The 21737-nt window shown below is 44.5% G+C and overlaps 1 protein-coding gene across 1 annotated transcript; it reads right to left on the reverse strand.

Annotated features, from left to right (window-relative positions):
• Positions 1-221: 221 nt before the first annotated feature.
• On the reverse strand, positions 222-20142 carry RND3 (Rho family GTPase 3). The gene is made up of 5 exons (XM_032857749.1): positions 19710-20142; positions 19157-19244; positions 7550-7659; positions 3688-3822; positions 222-2268 (listed from the first exon to the last, which is right to left on the reverse strand). The coding sequence occupies exons 1-5, from the start codon at positions 19857-19859 to the stop codon at positions 2017-2019; spliced, it is 735 nt and encodes a 244-aa protein (XP_032713640.1). The 5' UTR covers positions 19860-20142; the 3' UTR covers positions 222-2016.
• Positions 20143-21737: the final 1595 nt, after the last annotated feature.

Below are 21737 nucleotides of genomic sequence, written 5' to 3' on the forward strand. Positions count from 1 at the left end.
TATTCTGATAATACCCCATTTTCTTTTTGTGATTTGAAATCTTCATGAAAACTGCTCATCAAGGCAGATTTTCCTATCCCCAGAAAACTTTTACTGGCTAGAGTAAAAAAAATTTCAAAGCCAACTAGTTCAAGAAAACATGAGGCCAGATGCCCGCATCATCTCTACTAAACAAAACCTAACAGTTAAATCAGGAAGTATATAATAACAGACGAATCACATTTAGACAAAGACATGGTTACTTTTTTATTTGAAGGAAAAAAAAAGTATGTTTTAATAAATACTGCGGAAACATTGACCAAACAAACATACAAAGTGACTTCAACATTTAAAAAAATGCAATGAAAGTTCTGCTTTTAACAGTTATAACTTATTTTTCTCTTTACAATATTTAAATACAGAAAGCACTTGCCAGCTATCTTGTAACACTGCCCGAAGCATAATGCGGCATCGACCAAAGCATATTCCGTTGGTAAAACGGCTGTACCTCGTGGGAAATGACTAGAATGGTATTTTCTTTGCAGAGACAAAACAAAGTGCTTGTGAGACAAAGAACTGAGTGTTGTAATTACCTTAATCTCCTCTCCTGCCACAATTTAATGGGAGCACAGCTTCAACACTTCAAAAATGAAGCTTTATCATTGGAAAGAAAGCTCGTTTTCAACAAGCGCCAACAATAAACAGGTCAGATCCGGTTTCTTCTCTGAAAGAAGCTCTTAAAGGAACTGGTCAAAAAATATCTGTAAACTCTTTTAAATGCTGATTATTTTATCTAACAACAGCAATCAAGTATTGAACACGGGCCTTGGGTGAGTCTGGGTAAGTGATGATTAGCAATCACTCTCTGGAAACGCCCGAGTACAGCATCGGGACTGACATCACAGACTTTTCCTCTTAAGGATTCTCTAAAGCTTAGGTAAGAGGGTCCTTCTCTTATAGCTGTTCTTTTAAAGAAAAGTGAAATAAACCAAGAGATCATCAGATGCTGTCAACTTCCGGAGCTTCATCCCAAAATTAACAGGCCTTGCTTTGTACTTTTGGTGACTGAATTCCAGACAGCTTTACTCACAAACTGTGCTTTCTGCTACTATTCCTTCATCAACTCTTCAGGCGAAAATAGTACCTACATTATTTTCTCCCCTTGGATCATTTTAGGACGTCAAACCAAGACACCTCTTCTTTGACTTTGCATTTTCATCAATGATGGCCAAAGAAATCACACACCCTCTTTTCTAAACAGCGCACAAAAATATCACACTGAGCAATTTACCACTTTTTCATGACAATCACAATGATGAACAGAACCATCAGACTGAATAAAAACGGACAACTTTTTTTCTAGTTGATCTCTCTGATCTCTGTAGTGCTGGTCTGTGTATCTTGCAAGACTCCAAAAGCCTTTCTTTGGAACCACCTTGCTCAGCTATCTTCAGGAAGGCAAGATTTCAAAAAGCTTCCCCAACTTTTCCTCTGGATATCCCATGGGTCCTGATACAATTTCCATTTTAATGATGAGCTAGGAGGAAATTAGATCACATCCTCTAGAAAACTAAACGCTAAGGTCACAGTGCCAGTTCCCCAATGAGGACGGTATATTAATATATACTTTTCTGTAAAGGAGATTAAAACATTTAAAAATCAAATCAAATCAGAGATCCATGAATAGACTGTAACGAAGAAAAACAAAACGCAAGCACCATTCAGAGCGTGATTCTTCTCCGGGGAGGTCCTTGTGTTCCTCCTATCTACCTCTAGCCCATGTGAATCTCTCTTTTTTTGGCCTATTTTTCAAGTCACACTTCCAAACCCTTCCATGTGTTCACGTCACCACCTGTTCTACATGCCGAACCTAAGGACAGGATTCCAAAAAGAGGAGCCTCTTTTCCAACACCTCCTAAGCCTCCAGAATATGTGACTCTGGCTGTGCACGTCATTCGGGTGTCACCTTTCTGTTCTGCGGTTTGTGTTCTTTACACGAGGCATCCTTGTCCTCCTTAAAGAGAACGGGCTGGGGGTTCACATCACAGTGCAACTCTTCGCTTTGTCCTTTCGTAAGTCCGTGGCAACCGCAGAGAGTTCTGGTCTGCTGGGCATGTGTGAGATCCGCTTTGTGGCCCTCTGTGATTTGTTCCGCTTCACGTTTTTATTTGTCTTGTTTACACACGCCAATGTGGCAACGTGAAAAATGTCTCTGACGCTATTTTCTGACTGTAAAGCTGAGCATTCGATGTACGTGGCTGCTCCAATCTGTTTGGCCATATTTGCCCCCTGAAAGGCAAAAGAATGCCATCATAATCGGCAATAAGTCATGGGGAAAGTTACAGAGTGTCTTCCCGATACCACAAAGTAACAGTGCAGCGCAAAAAATTTCTAATATGCGAGCTGTATTTCCCAAGCGTTGCTGCCAAAGGAATCCGCTCAGTTTAAAAATTTTAATTATTTTTAATAAATTTTAATAATAAATCATTTCATAAATATCTGTGGTCAACACTCAGTCCCCTAAGATGTTCAATTATCATCACTCAACAGATAGCATGTGACTTGCCAGAGATGTGAAAGGCTGATTTCTTGAGTGTAAATGGTGCTCAAGACTCGCGAATAGGCTGTATAAAAAACAGGAGGCGGGGAGGGTATTTAGAGCCCTTTTTGAAATGGATGGCCAAAAAGGAGTAACCCTGTTGTGGCACCCAGAACTGTGGGAAACACAACATATGGACATTCTAAACCCAGACCAGACAAGGTGTAGACAGTAATAAGCATGTGTGGACCAAAATGACTTACTGAAGGAACTAGGTTGTTATTAATTAGACACGTAAGACAAACATGACTGCAGTATTTAAAATGATGAACACGAAGGAAAATTCTAGCTGGTTAACTTTAACTCTCTCTAATTCTGGTTTTAAGCTGTAGGAGAATGAACGTTTGAAAGTGATCCTCCTCCCTTCTAGATACTTAGGGGAAACACCTACAGCAATGATCAATCTCTGGAAGACAGTTTTATGGAAAGTTCTACTTTTACTGACCATGTCCTCCTTAAGTATTTGATTGTACTGCTGAGTGTAAAGTAAGATTACCTCTCTCGAAGAGTATTAACCAATCTGACCACATCATCTCGTAGACCTATTTAACTTTAAACCCAGTGAGAGTTGCAGAGATAGACAAAGGGCTGAATATGATCCACTGTTTATATGCTCAGTAATCAAGCATCTATCATGTTGATTACCCCGATACTCAATGACAGGGCATTTCACATTTTGAAAGATGTTCCCCAAACTTGTCTTATTTATGCATACACATCTATCCTTATATAATCCTTATATAAAGTAAACTGCTAAAAAAATATCAAGAAGTTTTTTGAGAGGGCCAGGCGTAAATGCCATCAAAACCTCAGCCAAGCCCCTGTCTGCCCCACATCACTTTGCAGTCTTCACAATCTGAGCTATGGGCTGTCATGGGGGGCTCTGATGGTGGCTGTAAAGGCAGAGGCACAAAATTGCCAGCCCTTTTCTCCAGATGTCACCATCCCAACAAGGGGCGCTCATTCTGCATCTTGATACTCAAGAGCCTTTATTCAACCTGTAGTTGACCCCTGGCTGAACCTTTAGAAGAGCAGCTACTTTTATTTTCTTAGGAATGATACTGTGTCACTCTTCGAAAGCCACATTTGCACCCTGACAACATACATACCTGATCATAGGACACTGGTGTCTGTCTGTGATTTGAGAGCTCTACTAAGGTACTGACATCTGTCCGAAGGTCAGATTTGCAGCCAACCAAGAGCATTTTGGTGTTGGGGCAAAACTCCTGGATTTCACCTTTCCACTATGGGGGCAGGAAGAGAGGAGAAAGATGAAAATTTAACAATGTACATCTACATCTATATATTAACAAAGGCATCTATATATTGGTCAACAACTCTTCCACTGGCAGACACTGGGAACGGGACTCAAAAAGAACATTTGAAAGAAAGTGTCACTTCAAATGAAGAAGCAAATTCACATTTATCTTTCAGATATTAAATTTCATGATTTTTTAAAAAGATTTATTTCTCAGAGAAAGACAGAGTGCCCAAGCAGGGAGCCCAATGCAGGGCTTGATTCCAAGAACTTGGTATCATGACCTAAGCCTAAGGCAGGGAGCTTAACTGACTGAGCCACCCAGGCATCCCAAGTTTTACTACTTCCTAAAACTTTTGTCCTTATTTATTTGAGAAAGAGAGAGCATGCCCACATGTGTGCACAAGTGGGGGGAGGGGCAGAGGGAGGAGGAGATGCAGTCTCCTCGATGAGCAGGGAGCCCGATGCAGAGCTCCATCCCAGTACCCTGGGATCATGACCTGAGCCAAAGGCAGATGCTTAACAAAATGAGCTACCCAGGCGCCTCATAGTTTCACTACTTTTTAAAGTGGACCCATTAGGGACCACTTATGTATATTATCTATTCTCCCTCTCTGTGACTCATCATCCATCCCTACTGCAAGAGACTTGCTGGGGGTAGCTTCATTAATTTCTTAATTATTAGGGTATCTCTGAAAGATAAAAGTGCCTTAGGAGTAATTATATATTCCAACAAGCAACTATATCCTCAGATACATTGAGCTGGAATTTCCCCGCATGGAAGGCTGGGAATAAGGCAGAGTCAACACAAGCACAGGTATGCATCCACGAATTCCATCAAGAAGGACTGAGCAGCCACCATGGGCTGAAATTTCTAGTGACGTATCAGGGACAGGAGACAATGTTAATAACTTCACTCGGGCGCCTGGGTGGCTCAGTAGTTAAGTGTCTGCCTTTGGCTCAGGTCATCATCTCGGGGTCCTGGGATTGAGTCCCGCATCGATCGGGCTCCCTGCTTGGTGGAAAGCCTGCTTCTCCCTCTCCCACTTCCCCTGCTTATGCTCCTCTCTCGCTGTCTCTGTCAAATAAATAAAATCTTCAAAAAACCACCACCAAAAAACCCCACACCCTCCACTCAAGTGACTAGAACAACACAGACCATGACATTTACAAAGGCCCATCTTTTGAGCTCTCAGGAAAGCATCTGGTCCTATGGCTGTTACACCCTTAAGTTAGTTTTAAATTACATTAAGTTGTTAAATGTTTCAATTTAGTCCAACTTGGCTAGTTGTCGCATGACCTAACCAGAATTATTAGAAACTCCAGAAATGCCTAGCAAGGAATTCCAATTGTCCTCTTTAAGAGCGAACAGCTTTTTGTGGTTTCATTTCCTCAAGCTTGAGATGACCATCAGGACGGGAGTCAGGGTGACCATCAGGACGGGAGTGAGGGGTTCAGAGTGTTCCCAGGAGAGCTCTGGCTCCTGGAGAAGAGGGACTGAAGGGTGGATATCAGGACCCAGGCTGGCTCTCCCAGACCACACACACAAATACGCATCATGTGTTTTACTAGGTACTGTGGTCATTAAAATCTTTAAGACATAGTTGTGGAATTCACAGAAGAGCAAGGGTAACAAAGCCATGTATGTAACACTAGAACAGAAGGAACATCCTGCGGGACTCTTTAAAAGACCACTAGAGGGGCGCCTGGGTGGCTCAGTGGGTTAAAGCCTCTGCCTTCAGCTCAGGTCGTGATCTCAAGGTCCTGGGATTGAGCCCCGCGTCAGGCTCTCTGCTCAGCAGGGAGCCTGCTTCCCTTCCTCTCTCTCTGCCTGCCTCCCTGCCTACTTGTGATCTCTGTCAAATAAATAAATATTTAAAAAAATAAAAATAAAAATAAAAGACCACTAGAGGGGACATCTCCAGGTCCAGACATGTACTTTGGGCAGACTAAAGGAAGTAATTCACTTTCCACGAGAGCCCAATTGATCCACCAACTACCTTCTCTCTTCCTTTCCTCCGGAGTTATTTAAAAGCATCTACCATTTGCTAGATGGCAACAAGTAGTTGAACTGAAAAAAATAAATAAAAAGATCTATCCTGCTTTATGTCATTCGAAACTCTCTGATATTCAAGGACTTAAAGAGTCAATTAATCAAGACAAACCACAGCACAGGTTATCATGAGCCTTAAACTTCACACAAATGTAAAACATATTCATTAATATCTCTAAGGCCAGAGTCACTATTCATTAGGTCTCAGAAGACGAAAGCAAAATAAAACAAGAGCAAGGCTTTTCATCATAAATTATGCATAACTTGATACTACATCAAGTGAAAACCCCAGTAAATAAGCAATCTCTTTCATCTACAGACAAGCCGTAGATACGTCGTCCCGCTGTTCCTCGGCTGTGCAGTGACTCTGGCCTCCCTCTGCATGTCTAGCAACTGTTAACAAGCCTTGAAGACAGGAAAGGTGTATTCCTGCCCGAATCTGACAAACATCAGCATTATTTGCGTTAAGAAAACACATTACTGAAAACTGAACAGAGTTAAAAAGAGCCTTTGATCTTTCAAGAAATTCATCCTTCACGAAGCTAACTGTGTTTGTCATGTTTGGTAAACAGACAGGGCCGAGGAGCGACTGCATCACCGTCCAAATCCTAATTTCCTAATAACACCTAAGACAAGCAAGTCTAACAGGGAAATGAAAAGTAAAAACACGCAAGATAACGAAAATACTACCTTGCTCTCAACCACATTCTCTAAGACTCAACGCAAGGGGCAGGGGGGAGGGGGGCGCAGGGGATGCGTTACAGAAGGGTCTGATTCTGAAACCTCCCAGCTCTCAGGCCAGGATTGAGGAAACAGCTAATGGCTAATCCATGCTGAGGCCTGGACACACACACGCCTTCTGGGACTAGCAGGAGGTTCAGTCCTAGGCTGGTGGAGGCCCAGAAACACTCTTCCTCCCCCTGGGTCTCCCCACGATCTGTGGGAGAGATCTGTGACCCAGCCTGCAACATGCCCCCTTCCTCCTGACATCCTCCTGCATCCAGCCTGAGCTTGCTCGGGCCCTTTTCCACCTACTAAACCTCACAAACCCTCAGAAACTGGCTATGTTATCTTTCACGTGTTTACAACTCCTGTTTTTATTACTCTATGATTGCTCTCTGATCACTCTATGATTGCTCTCTGATCACAGTTCACTTTGTCTAATGTCTGTAAACACACCTGTAAACACACCTCCCCTCCTGTGTTCTATTTCTAATAAATAACATCATTACCGAGGCACAGCTTCTTTATTAAAAGGGCAGTTACTGCATTCATTTCACTAAGCTGAGATCAATGTAAACCTGTAAACTAAGGCACAAACTATAGGGGAAAGGAAGGATGGAAAAAGAAGACACGTGCTTGAGAGTAATCAAGTATCATTATTTTTAGCTGCACCTTTCTGCCCAAAGGATAAACACAGAGGCTCTTTATAGGGTATCTTGTTTCTTAAAATGAAAGAAACTCATACGCAGGTTCATCAAACTTGTGACATGTATGTGTGGAAACACGGGTATGGTATGAGAGGGGTTTTTTTCAATCTTCTAATTACGAAATACGTAGGCACGGTTATTAAGCAGAGTGTTGGGGCCCCCCAGCCAACCTCCCATGTCTGTTTTACACATGGGCCAGACTGAACTGTGCCCTCATCCCCAGCACTTGCCTTTTTTAGGACGCTGTCCAGAGTCTCTGGCCTACTGATGTCAAAGCAAATGAGCACAGCATCTGAATCCGGGTAAGAGAGGGGCCGGACGTTGTCATAATAAGGAGAACCTGAGAAGAAACAAAGATACACATATTTTCAGATCAAAATTCCATGTATCCCTGATACATGAACTCCGCCCTTCTGAGCTAGATCCCTTGACTATCACATGGCCCCATTCCCACCTCTTCTAATCTTAGAAAAGAATGCAAACCAGTGAAAGCCCAATGGTAATATATTCCATTTCTACCAGAAGACAATGAAGCCTCACAGGTATGTGTCTCAAATTCAAGGGGAGTAGCCAGGACCTTAGGTTGAAATCTGCACAGTCCCCAGTCCCTAACGGCACATGGGTGATGTGCAGAGCGGAAGCATCAGTAGTCAGGGGACCTGGGGTGCAAATCTACCTCCACCCCTGAAGGGGGGGGGGAGGTAGATTCAGGGCTCTTGTGTCTCTTGATTCTCTATTCTAAAATGAAGATGACAACAGTACCGACCCAGGATTAAATGAACCCAGGCAGGGACTGGCACTTAGTGGGGAATGAGTAGGCATCAACCATGGTATGGTTATGGTTGTGTTGTTGCTATTATAAGCTGAGTGGTAGCAAGCACCATAAATGGCGCTACTTCTTGGGAAAGAGACCAGAACTCAGGATCTCTCTGACAAAAGGATGGCGCTAAGTGGGGAAGGGAAGAAAGGGCCAGCTCTGCAAAGAGAACAGCAGCAAACACAAAGCCACCCTATTGCAAAATTACAAGTTTAGATAAGCCACTGAGATCTTTGAGCTTGGTCACTTAAACTTACCCCCAAATACTCCCAAACCCTCTATGGGCTCTCTTCCTGTTACAACCAAAGAATGTAATAAATGTCATATTGGATGATGTCCCTTTTTCACACAGTTCCATCTTGGAGAGGGAAGGATCTCAGCCCAAGCTAAATATAGGGTACCCGAAAGGTTCAAGTTACCACCCAATTAATACAACCCCAGAACCATCTCATCATTTAGAAAAATCTCTTCTATTCCTTTAAGAATCCCAAAGGATGGGCCATTACATGAAGTCACTTATTATGAAATGGTGGGACTACAAAATTAAACACAGCTTGCCAATGTTATTTGTTCTTTAAGGAAGTCATCATCCATATTCTGTATACTGAATGTGGATTCTGACATTTCACAAGCCATCATGTGAAAATCGTTTCACATGCATACACATTTGAGTCCAGAAGAGAGAAAGAAAATCTAAGCTACTGAAGTTGTTTTGAAACCCAATTTCATTTTGACAACACCTTCCATTTCCAGCAGAAAAACATGCCATGTTGTAGCCTGAGAAATCAAACCTCCACAGTCAAAGTCAGGAGAAGAGCGACTGAAGAGGCTTTTTAAAACAATCCCTTACAGTTCTATCAAATCAACATTTTTCAGGAGGCTGCTCTGGAGATCTCCAAGTTACTAGAGTCAAGGTGCACTGTCCCTATTCACAGTCTATCTTGGGTCCCTAGCTCACTACCTGACCCCACGGACACTGTGGCCTTTTCACTGGCTGCTTTTCAGGAAGGTCATGATAACCTCAAGCCGGCTGTGTCTACAAGTAAGACACGAATGTTCTAGGAACCAGGAAGAAATCTAAGCCAGAATTTTTCACAAGCTACAGTAGCTCCCTACACACATCTGGCATCAGAGCTCTGGTGTAACAGAGACTGACAACTGAAAGACATTTTCCAAAAGCTTAAAGGGTTTAGAGTTAAAAAAAAAAAAAATCAAGTCATTTTAAATACTAAGGCATGCATACTGGAAACAAGGGGTCTCTCTGACAAGTTGTGACTGCTTTTTTAGCCACTTGAAGAATTCTGAGGTCAAGAGAGTAATTCACAAACAGCTCACTACTTTAAACATTTTTGATAGGTCTTAGAAATGAGGTGGCTTATCACTGTTTCTGCGTATTATGGGTTATTTCTGTGTTTGTTCTGTGAAGTTCCATTACAGCCTCTCTGGCTTCTCGGTCCAAAGTCTAACTTTGACACAGTTTCTTCCCTAAACATTTAGGAAGTCTCTTGCCAAACGCAAGAGTCAGAAGATTCCACATGGCAGAGTGAAAATCCAAATACCAGAAACGTACGCGGGGACTTCCTCTGCTTTTCCGAGTTGGCAAGATGGAACATGACCCCAAATCCATAAAATACAGCTCTTCAAGAATACCAGTGGTCAGGAGGCCAAGAAGGCCTCAGAGATCTTTCTTGGTAATCACTCACATTACAAAATGCAACTAACCCATGGCAGCAACTTTCCAGCCTGAATCAGACCTCAACTTCAGAGACAAGGCAGCTCCAGGTGCTTTCAGGACATGAAGACATAGGACTGGGTAAGAGTACTCACCACTGATCTTGGATCAAAGAGTACTCTACCTAACAATGGAGACCATCTTTGCCCAATACAAAATTAGGAAAGACATCTGGGAAATTACCAAGGTACTAAAATAGGATAATTAACACTGGGACTACTCTAAAATCTAGAGGAATGGTTTCAGCACTCGGGTCACCATGGGGCTGCAAAGAATAACCCTCTCTCCCTTTTGTGGACCAGGCTTCCCTCACCCACCCAGCATATGGCCACAAAGAGGATCCAGCTTTGTCTTCAGGCCTCAGTCAAGCCTGGAGACCCCTGCTTACTACTATCAAGCGAGCTGGCTTCTGTGCTTAGTAGGTATACCCATATATTTGCAGAATGGAGACACTGGCCTGACTTGAAAACGAAAACAGACCTTCCTATGGAGGTCTGTTTCTACTTTTATTTTTATTGGGCTTAGTATTTTGAATGAAAATATATTTGTATGTGAAGGTTCCTGAGAAGGAAACTACCTTGCTTGGTGAGGTACAGAGGTATAATTTTTAGGAGCTTTAACAAGATCTAATTAGGAATGACACTTTGATCCGATCTTACTACTTTTGCTAATGAACGGCAAAACTTTCAGATCAACAAGTGTCCAAGGGTGGTAATAAAAGTGATCCCCACCTTTATTAGTTATAAGCGTAATTTGTCTAACCACTAAGGACAAGAATAATTTGTCATTAAATAAAAAGGCCATTTGTTAATTTTATTTTCTGATAGGCTTCAGGTGAAAACTTCTCGGATCAAAAAATCTGTCTCTATTGTTTTGTAGTGAAGGAAAAAAAAAAAAGACGATACAGAATTATAGAGAACTGTTCTACCAGGAAAAACTCGTTAACAATTCATCAGCTAAGCAGGGCCTTCAGTTAAAAAAAAAAAAAAAGGAAAAAAATCCTGTGTCATTTGACAGTGTCCACTCTGTTTACACTCTGAATTCTTCCCTGTTCTTCCCCTAAAGCCCGTGCTACTGCACAAAGAAGAAAAGCAAAGCTGAAGAGTGCAGGGTGTCACCACTGGCATGTGTGCTGTAACTCACCAGCCAAGGGAAAAAGAAGAGGAATTCCAGGAATGCCCCTGGGAAGTGGCAAGCAATGTGGGAAGGCAAAAGTGACACCAAAGGAAGGAGCCGAAAGCAAGCCCAGGACAAGGACTGTGTCTGCCTCGAACTCCTACATCCCTCCAGAAAAGTCTTAAAACATCTCATGAAGCTGAACAGCAAAACACTTAACTTCCATAGATTCAGGAGATGCACATGAAAAGCTTCCAAGAAACACGCAGGACTGAACCCGAAACAAGGAAGGGCGCCCCACGTTCTGTAAGTAAGGAAGCACTGAACTGGAAGGGCAGTACCCCAAGGCCGGTACTCTACCACCCAGGAATGTGCTAAGGCCTAGTTCAGTTAGTCCAGGTCCCGAGCCTTGCTTGTCAAGTACAACTCTCCCACAGTGCGTGCACCAGGCTCCATGCCTACGAATTCCCAGATGCTGCATTTCTGCCCCACTCCATGGAACTCTAAGCACACAGTGCTATTCCAAAGCCCTTCCTAATTCACCTCTCAGACCACCAAAGGGAAAACGCCAGAAAACTCTGTACTGTCAAGATGCAACTACAGCACATATGCAAAATGTGCCCATTCCCCACCCCATACAGTCAAAGAGCTTTGCTGTGGGTAGACCGGAATCAGGGCACACTGGGGGCTCTCAGTTCCTCAGGCTTGGCCAACATCAGCAAAGTTCTAAAACGCTTTTGAAACTTCAGGTCTAATTATCTTTGTCTTCAAGATCATTAATTCCGGGTGACAGCAGTGTTTCCAGCCCAAGAATAGTCACAAAGTGCCTCACCCAGAAACTAATTCTGAGACGCATAGCTGCTTGCTTCAGTCATCCTCGCACAAAGATAGAACATGCCATATATGTCCATAATTAAATGTATATGTAAGAAGATTCATGCCCAAAAGGGAGGCTTTATGGAACCTTTTTCAAAACCAGTTCAAACACTGAGGCTTTACAGGAGTTTCAGAGCTGCAAACCCTACTAGTTATTTCATAAACGCCACTCCCTTTCCTTGAACCTGAAATTGAAAAAACTTCCCCATCTCCTATAAGAAATTCCTACCAAGAACTATATAACTGGGAATACCGCCTGATTTTGGCCAAGAAAATATATTAAACTTTGGTGTTTTCAGTGGCCAGCAAGAGAACATCTGTACTGAACAGCAGCTAACATATGAGCCTGCAGGAGCCGCCCAATTATTACCAGATTCCATTTCCTCATGCCGTCTCTACTGAAGAGTGAAAGCTTCCAATCAGCAATCATCTAACGAATGTGAATCAAGGGGCACCTGGACGGCTCAGTCGGTTAAGCATCTGCTTTCAGCTCAGGTCATGATCCCAGGATCCTGGAATCGAGCCCCACATCAGGCTCCCTGCTCAGTGAGGAGCCTGTTTCTCTCCCACTTCCCCTGCTTGTGTTCCTTCTCTCTATCTGTCAAATAAATAAATAAAATCCTTAAAAAAAAGAATGTGAATCAAGCCTGGGCAGAACTTTTGTGTCTGACTTAGCAGAAGACTCTGCTGAATGATTTCCCCAAGTAGTCTGCACTTTAAGCACCAAGCTCATAAATATGCAAACCAACATTCCCAGGGAGGCTGTTTCCTTCATTTCTTTAGAAGTTCAGATTAGTAAGAATTATGAACAGATTTTTATGAACATTTGAGGGTACTTCTGTGTTGCCATAAAAATACAATCAATATTTTCAATTTCTGGGGGCAATGCAGGTCCACAGTTGGAGAGAAAGTCAAAGAGGCAGAAATGGTTGCTGTTTTTGAGCTTTGAATAAAGCTTTAGCTTTAAATTCCTCATCTTATTGAGATACTTAAAAAAATAGAAGACTCAAAATATTTTACTTCAAGTAGAACCATGGTAGGTCACAGAACTTCAGAATCTACGTGTAGACGGATATTTTCAAACTTACATGATCATTCAGTAATAGATGGAAGATTTTCTGATATAATTACTTAAGCACCCAACTCCTTGGAGGAGAGTCCCATGCATGAATTTGCCTTGCCACATGCCGTGTTTTCAAAACCAACGTGCACAACACCTGATGAAACTTGAGGCAGCTTATATTCCATGCCAATGAAATTTGTTTGTCAAGGGGGTCTCTGAGTGAAGTTGCTAATATGTTGTAACTGAGAAGATGTTTCAAGGGCCTCAGAGAATGGCTAAGGCACAACTAATTCATTTGGCACAGCCCACCAGGCACCATGAGCTAATCAGAGAAAACTACTGGTCCTTGGTGTCATATCTACATGAAAGAATTGGATTAATGAAGAAACATCGGGTTATTTCAAGCTGGACACCTCATGGAAATGTACAATTTAGCAAGAAACCAGATTGGGAGGGGAGAAAACATGACTAAAGGAGATTTTTAAAAAGGTCTAGAAACAGATGAAGAATTAGAAAGGGAATTTATACTTTTTTTAAAAAATACATGGTGGACCAATCTCCTAGTTTTATATATTGCTTATTGAAAATCACCACACAAATTCAGAGCTGTTTTGCTTTAATCTGCATCTCCTACAGAGTTTCAGGGTGAACATGAATTGAGCCTGGTTTTTGAAACTCAAAGCTGCGAGGGATCATTACCACCTTAAAATCCAACTGATTTCCCACAATTCTGCCCTTGCTCTTGAGAGTCACAAGTCTTCCTGCTTCTCTGGCTCCTTTGGAAATTGTTGCCCTCTTCCTTTCTCTAATGAGATTAATCTAAGAGAGAATCTTCAACTTTCAGAATCTTGTTTTCACTAATAGCCATTAAATGTAGACATGTTTTTCAAGTGGGAGAGATGTTAAAGACTTAACTGAGTCAACTTCTAGAGGTAAGGAAGGAATTGTGGTGGGTTTCAAGGAGAATGAGTCAGGGGCCTGGGTGGACCCAGTGGCCTTCAACTATTCTTTGGATCTTCTTTCCGTGAGATCAATCTGGCTTTAGAATCCCTAGACTCACCCTCCTATAAAAACAAGGACTAAGGTTCCAAGGACTGGGGGCGGGGGCAGTAAGTACCTTGAGGGCAGGAAATGCTTTGCCCTATCCCCGCCCCTGCTCCCACAGCATCTAGCAGAATTCCTGCATAAAGAGTACCTTAAAAAACACTTACTGGTTTTGTAATCATTTCTATAGGTCTTGCCTCCACAGGTCAATTCACATATTAAATTAAAAAAAAAAGGGACCAGTGAACTCTTTTGAAGCTGCTTTTCTGGATTAACTATATATTAATCCTCAACACTGCTGAAATACTTCTATCCCTGTTAAGAAATATTTCAATTCAGTGCTTGTCATGAAGACCATTCTTCCAATGTGGTGGGTAAGGTACAAATGTAATAGGCACTGACTCATTTCTATGGTAGTTTGTACTCAAAGTCAGGCCAAGGATAATTGAGATTTTTCTTTTTCCCTTTTCCTTCAAGTGTAAGATTTAAAGAATACTACATTCTCTGTTAATTATGCTAAAAACTAACACAGGAAGTGCTAACTTTAGCACCCACGGACTAAAAGGCAGCTTGTATCATGACAAGATGCAAGAGTGTTCATGAGGCAAGAGCACAGTTATTGTGGGGAGATTTTAGCAGCTGAACTGAGTATTTTATAACTAATAATATACCTTAAATGAAATGTGCATTAACTTGCACAGGTTAAAAGCTGGCATGAATGATTATTACTCCCTAAATCACGTGTGCTGGTATTACCTGCAATCAAATCACTTAGGAAAAGATATGGTCATCCTTAAGTGACTAAATTCCTATTATTAGTAGGCACTTGGCTTCATGCTACAAATTGCTTGTGCCTGGCAAATGTGGCACATTCTGAGACACAAGATATTAGAACTACTTTGGTCTCACTTATCACTTCAAAATGTTGAAACCATTACGCACTGTTCTGCAGGAACTCACTGAGTGTATCTGAAAGTCAATACCAGCATTTCTACAACTAGTAATAGAAATGGTAGTCTATTTCTCATTAAAGCCCAGACTATGACAAATCTGCATCCAAAGACTACCTTTAAGTATCCCCCTTTTAGAGGACTTATGGTGGCATTATTTAAAAGGTTTTGTTTACTTTGGGGTGTGGCTGGACTAACTTCAAGAAGCTATAAGAAATCAAATTGCAAACTGCCATTTGTGGTTGCTTTAATTGGTGAGTGCCTTGAGGGTGGGAAGGAGGACCTGTTTCCTACCTGATCAGGATCTAAAGGAGGCATCAGCACTAATGACTACTGACTAGGGAAATACACTGCAACCAGGTGGGACAGACCCCTTGGGTACAAGAACCAGACAAAATGAGCTCAACATAAGTTGATTATCAGCTACACTAGGCAGAGAGAGCTTCTTTCTCCCCACTCTCTGCCCCACCAGGGCTGTATGACTCTTAGGGGCGAGACTGTAAATTAGCACTGCTCTCTAAGGCCTAGCAGAGGGCCTGTTCATAGTAGGTGTGGAAAGATGGGAGGGGAGTGTAAAGTGTTAAGGTCTGTGCCTCAAAAAGTGGGGAGTGAATTCTCTTCTCTTGGTGCAAAGAGGCCCCACATGTCCTAATTCCACTTGATGTTCTTTCCTATACCCAAAGTAGCAATTCTGCCTATGCATAATTGCATGACTGCTGGGGGTAAAAGGAGACCCCTGATGAGAAGCTAAGTACAGAAGCCAAGAAAGACAACTACGTCCATCTCTTAAATGTCTGCCCCTCTGCTAGGACGCTAGACAGCATGTGAACACCATCTAAAGAACTCTATTTATGCTCTCCCTCTTCCTACCTAAAAGAAGTGAGGCATACCTCATTTTTCTTATTAATCGTTAACTTTCACGGAGTTCTAGAAGGGAAGGAAAATCTGACATTTAGGACTTTAAAGAACAAATTTGGGTGGAATGTTCTCTCTAGAGTGAGCCTGACAGCACCCGGAAAAAATAAATGTATCAAGAGGCCATCAGGCATATGCAATTATTTTCACAACCTGAACTAATAAACAAGTGTCTTGGTGGGCAAAGAAAATGTCAAATATTTGTCAAAAAATAATGCTGTTCAGAAATTTGTTAGGAAAACCTTCAGAAGTAGAAAAATGTTCGGTAATTAATATGATTATCATATCTACATCATAGCTGACACAATGGTTCTTGCTAGATGTTTTTCACTCATGGATGATAAACCCTTTTTGGTGGAAATAATCTATTCTCAGAATTTAACAAGTGCTTGGTGACGGTGCTTAACTAACATTTCACCTCACAAACAGCGTAACAGGATTCTAAATAATTCCCTTATGCCTCCCCCACCCCCATTTGTATAAATCTAAATTCTGACTAAGATTTCATTACTGGATAATTCTGCAGTGTGATGTTTTCTTAATCATGGTTTTTGGAAGCCTTTATATTTTAGTTAACATGCATAATTTTGTTTCATTAAATAAAAATACCAGTGATTATTTCACTACAGACTTCATTTCAGGTGATTATCCTTAATCTGATGAAATGCAGTGTTGATAAAGTTACCATTCTTTGTGCACAGGTAATTCAGTGGTAATAAATGTCAGAGAATCTTATCTCCTTGGAAACTATGCATATGATTATTCGTTTGTTCATTTAACAGATTTTACCCCGTGACTACTGTGTGAAAGGCATGTTAGGTGTGCAGGGACTACACACTCTCAGGCATGGATTAAATATTTGAGAATATCTAAGCGCTTTTACTTGCACACGTGAAGCATAGCCTCCCACTGTAAACTGACCACATTCTGTTTGTTTTCTAGCCTTTGAAAAAACAATGTGCCTTTTCTCTTCTAAAAATGTCAATTTAGCCCTTTGGTCGCCTAATCTAAATTCTCCACTGGTGGTCCTGTGATTCATGAAGCAGGACACAGGGAAGGCAAGACCAACATTCCTATAAACCCAGCCATGCCCCCTCCCTACCCAAGTGCGTTTCCTTCCTAAATCCACCAGGAAGGGGTGGCCGGGTTCAGAACCTGGCTTGCTGTGTAGGTGGTGAAAAACCCCAGGATGGATGCCAGATGCACTGGGACTCAGAGCTGAAGCCCATGGAGGTCCCGGTCAACAAAAGAACTTGCCTGTCTGGTGTACTAAGGCCAAGAAGCATTGAGCTAAGAGAGATCCTGCACACCGTCTAGCTCTGTATCTTTTTCTCAGATGACGAAATGAGACTCAGAGAGGTAGGGATTTGCACAGAGAAATCCCTGGTTACCGGAGCTAAGATCTAAACACGGGTTTTTATCAACACTGCATCAGAATTACAGACCCCATGCCGTTAAGTAATTCTTATTATACATTAGGTCCAAACAGGCTGGGGGAGGGTTAAGTACTGACGCTAATTATTAGTACGGTATCAGCTGTCCTGCACGCCAGGCATAACAAATATGATGGTATGTCTGGGAATTAGAGCGCATTAAGTACTAGGCTGTGTAACAATTCCGGTAATAGGAACTACTGAAAATAAACAATCAATCAATCAATCAATCAATCAAAAGACTTCCATTCTGTCTATCCACACTGTGCCTGTAATCGCGAGACGGTGTGTGCACACCCCGGTACAAAACACTGTGACGTTCTGGTTCTGCTACCCTTGGCCAAGCTTGAGGAAGAGCCTGACTCTCAGGTGGAAACAAATTCAGCGCCTCCCAATACAACACTACGAGCATCTGGCACCGGCCATGGAGAGGCGCTCGTGCGAGACTTCTCCTTTGCCTTTGTGCAGGGACTGCCTCTGGCGACCCTGTCAGTCTGGTGCCTTCCTTTTGCTCTCTAATCCCGTGTATACCCCGCCCCGGGGGGGCTCCAGAAGTTAAAACCCAGGGCTGTGGGAAGCTCGCACAGTCCAGAAGCACCTCCACGAGGCCACTCCCAGCTGGGCGCAGATCCACCCCGGGGGCCTCCCGGCTTGACAGCAACGGCTGCATGTTGGCACTTGCGCGCTCCTCCTCTCTAGTTTCACCCGGGATTTGGTTCGGTCCACCTGCAGCAGCCCGACTCCCGGCTAGCTCCGAGACCCAAGCGCTGGGGCCTTCACCCCGCCTTCCTGGTGGCCCCTCCTCCAGAGGCGACACCCTTGTGTGAAACGGGATTCCTCCTCTCCCCCTCCGATCCTCCGAACACTGCGGGGGGAGGGGGCGCCTCCCGCCCCCACCAAGCCAGACCCAGGCTAGATCCCTAACAGCCGCGTGCTGCGGACCTCCCCGAGGAGTACGCGTCCTTTCTACCACCGCCCACTACGTAGGTGGGTGGGCGCAGAGAAAGCGCTAACCCGGCCTTGAACCCCGGACCCTTGAAAATAATTCACCACGACGCCAATAATTCAACTGGACAGAAAGGTCAAAGGCGAAGAGCACTGCCCGCGGCCTTGCAGGCGGGCAGAGGGTGATGAAATAGTCAAGAAAGAACGGCGAGGGCCGGGGTGGGGGTGCGGGGGGCGGCGTGCGTGATCACTGGGGCTGGCGAGGGGTATCGGGTCTGCGGATCCGCACCGAGGCTGCGCGGGCGGCGGGAGACCAGGGCCGGCGACCGCTCCGCCGGGTGCTGCCCGCGCCACCAGCGCATTCCTGGCTGTAGGCGTCAGGAGCGCCGCGGCTGCCGGCGCTCACGTTGCTCTCCCCCCGCAAACGCTGAATACACACGTAACCGTGTCGCTTCGGGGATTCTCCCCCACCTCCCACCACTCCCGCTGCGCTCCCCGCCTCTCCGACAGTCATCAGGTTAGCTCCTGGAGGGGCGCCTGCCTCGCGCTCAGTAGTTCTGAGGCCCGCACGCATTCTCCCCCCACCTCCATCGGGCCACCTTGGCCGCCCACAGGCAACTGGGGAACGACCTCCCCTCCCCCCCCGGGCCAGCCGCTCCCCGGCCACCTGGCTACAAGCGGTTCCACCGCGGGGTCACCCGGCGGGCATACAGAGCCCTTCTCTCCCCACTCCCATTCCCCCCTACCCCTCGTCGTCCCCCACCCCACCCAGAAGGGACCGCGGGAATCCCTCGGAAGAGGCAGAGTTAACCCATGGGCGCAGAGTGCGCGGCTGGTGCGCGGTTGGGCGCTCGGGAGCGTGCCGCGCGGGGTCCCGAGACCCGCCACGCACCCGGTGCCGCTGGAAACCCTCCCCAAGCGCCACGCGGTCCGAGGACTCTCTTACCCGAAGTGTCCCACAGGCTCAACTCTATTCTTTGTGTGTCGATTTCAAAACTGGCCGTGTAATTCTCAAACACTGTAGGGACATAATTCTGGACAAACAAAATGGACAGAGACAAGAAGGAGGGCAAAGAGATTATCTACAAAGCACGACACCCGCACAACACCCTCTGAAAATCGCTTCCTCACTCCCCGATTAAAAAAAAAAAAAATCCCACACGCCAGACACGCGGCCCCTTTCTGAAACCCCAGCCTCATCACCCGCACCGCCCTGCTCCCCAAGGCGTGAGGATCCAGACCTCCCAACCCGGGCTCCGCACACGACCGAACAAGTTTCAGAGGCTAACAGCGGAATGTGCAGACGCGTCCCCTAAACGTTCCAGCTCACTTTCCCTTTCCCGGCAGTCTCACCATGGGGAAAGTAGTAAGAAAGACTGCTTAGAAAAAGAAAATGGGGTGAAGCGGGCAGTGCGAGGAGAAGCCCAACCCCAGACGGGGGAGATCCCCGCCGGCGGACCCTTCCCTCGTCCGAGCCCCGGCCGGCCGGCCGCACTCACCTCGGGGAAGCAGTCTTTGGCGAAGACGTGCAGCAGCGCAGTTTTCCCACACTGACTGTCTCCCACTACTACTATCTTGCATTTCACGTTCTGATTAGGATCCATGATAGATTTACTAGATAATTTCTGGCTGGCTCTTCTCTCCTTCATTGATCTTGCCTTATTTTCTCTTGGAACAGGAATTTTCTCTTAAGAGGAGAAATAGATACTTCTCTGTCTATAGAAAGCAGATATAAAAATACAACCCGAAGCTGGTGGGAACTCTTGAAGCTCCGCGCAGACGGGGGGCTGGAGGAGCAGGCTCGTTACTCCCCTCCAACAAGTTTTACGCCTGACTCCACACCGCGCTTCCCCAGTCCAATTCCGATCCGACTGCTTTGTTTCACGCTCTCCGCAAGGCTTTATACGCCCGGCCTTCCAATCCTCTTTCTCAATGAGAGAAGGAAACCGATCCGCCTCCTCCCCTTTTATGGAGCCTGGGAGCAGGCGCCCTCTCGTTACTCCCTGAAAATGTAAACAGTGCGCCCTCTAGGGTGACCGTGCGGGATCTCTTTCCAGACTAAGCCTCTGGGACAACTTGAAGACCCCAACCATGCTTTGCTGATGGATGGGACGGTGCAAGTCCAGCAGGAAGTGGGAAACGGAATCTCTGTGCATTGGGATTTTTATTAGGGATTCCTTTAAAAACGTTTTAATAGTGGCTGATGTACATAAGCCTCATGAACATTTGTAAAAAGCAAAAGCATTTCTCATCCAAGTTAAAACCATCATTAAAAAAAGAGGAAGCTCTCTTGGGTTGGGAAGGGTTAAGTGGTTGTATTTTTTTTTTTTTTTTTTAAGAGAAAATGGTTTGTATCACGTATATAGGACATGGAACAATGGCTAAGCCAGGCTATTTCAGATGCGGGAACTGGCTTGTCTGGGTCACAGCAAACACACTGGCTTCTGAAACCTGTCAGTTTCAGTCACTCAGGAGGAGGCAGAAAGGTTTTGAAGAGTGGGTAGAAGAGGTGGGAACAGAGAAAAAAGAGAAGCAGGAGATGCTTATAACTCAGTGCAAAAGCCATTGTAAACTCAGCTCTATTGCAGTAGGAGCCCAAACAGGCGAGGTAGCCATTGCCCCGGTTGCAATGAGGAGACCAGGTAGAGGATATCTGATTCTGCCCTGGTTTCCTCTATCTATAGCCTTCCCTTCCCTAGAATCAAAGATGTATCCAGAAAACACAAATGTACTTAGCTGGAAAGTGCAGGTACAACTCTGCTCCCTCCACCCCTCATTTTTAGCACCCATCCCCCTACCTACCCACCCCAAAAACCTCAAAGAGGAGCAATAATGGCTATGCACTTGTTCTCTTTTCCCCATCAGAAGTCCTTCTTTTCTCATCTTTGTCTCCTGTGCTTCAAATGGAAAGGTTTCAGCTATTACACTGTAGTAAGGACGTTGGTCAAAAATATTATAGGTACCTCTGTGGAGACTTCTAGGCTCATAAATGAAAAGGTGAGGTAAAAACCCAGAACGTGCAGGGCACCTGGTTGACTCAGTCGATTAAGTATCTGTCTATGGCTCAGGTCATGATCCCAGAGTCCTGGGATGGAACCTAGTAGTATTGGGCTCCCTGTTCAGCCAGGAGTCTGCTTCTCACTCTCCCTCTGCCCCTCCCACCTCTGCTTGTGCTCTCTCTCACTCTCTCTCTCTCAAATAAATAAACAAAAATTAAAAAAAAAAAAAAAAGAAAAGAAAACCCAGAATGTTCAGTATGGGAAATGAAAAGACACTGAGAGGGAGTTAAAGGCAGAGATGTTAAGTATTGGATGGTAAGACCATGAAGCCTCATGCATCCAAGGATGGTCTTGTCTCCCATTCAGAGCAGAGAAAAACTGGAGGCGCCCCACCCCCACCGCAAAGCAAGACCCTGCCTCAGACCCAGTGTGTGGGTGGGTGTTTACACACATGTAGGGCTGACCCCCAGAGAAAGAGATAGCTGGCCCTAATCAAGTTCCCAAAGCAGAGTTGGCCAAAGTTTTCTC

Source organism: Lontra canadensis, unplaced genomic scaffold (genome assembly GCF_010015895.1).
Source record: "Lontra canadensis isolate GAN:19392208 unplaced genomic scaffold, GSC_riverotter_1.0 scaffold13, whole genome shotgun sequence".
Classification (NCBI taxonomy): domain Eukaryota; kingdom Metazoa; phylum Chordata; class Mammalia; order Carnivora; family Mustelidae; genus Lontra; species Lontra canadensis.

Coding starts and splice junctions, on each gene's coding strand:
- RND3 (XM_032857749.1), bottom strand. CDS start 19,859: ATGAAGGAGAGAAGAGCCAGCCAGAAATTATCTAGTAAATCTATCATG. Junction 19,245..19,709: donor CCAAAGACTGCTTCCCCGAG/GTGAGTGCGGCC, acceptor TTGTTTGTCCAG/AATTATGTCCCTACAGTGTT. Junction 7,660..19,156: donor GAGCCTGTGGGACACTTCGG/GTAAGAGAGTCC, acceptor GTTTCTTCTCAG/GTTCTCCTTATTATGACAAC.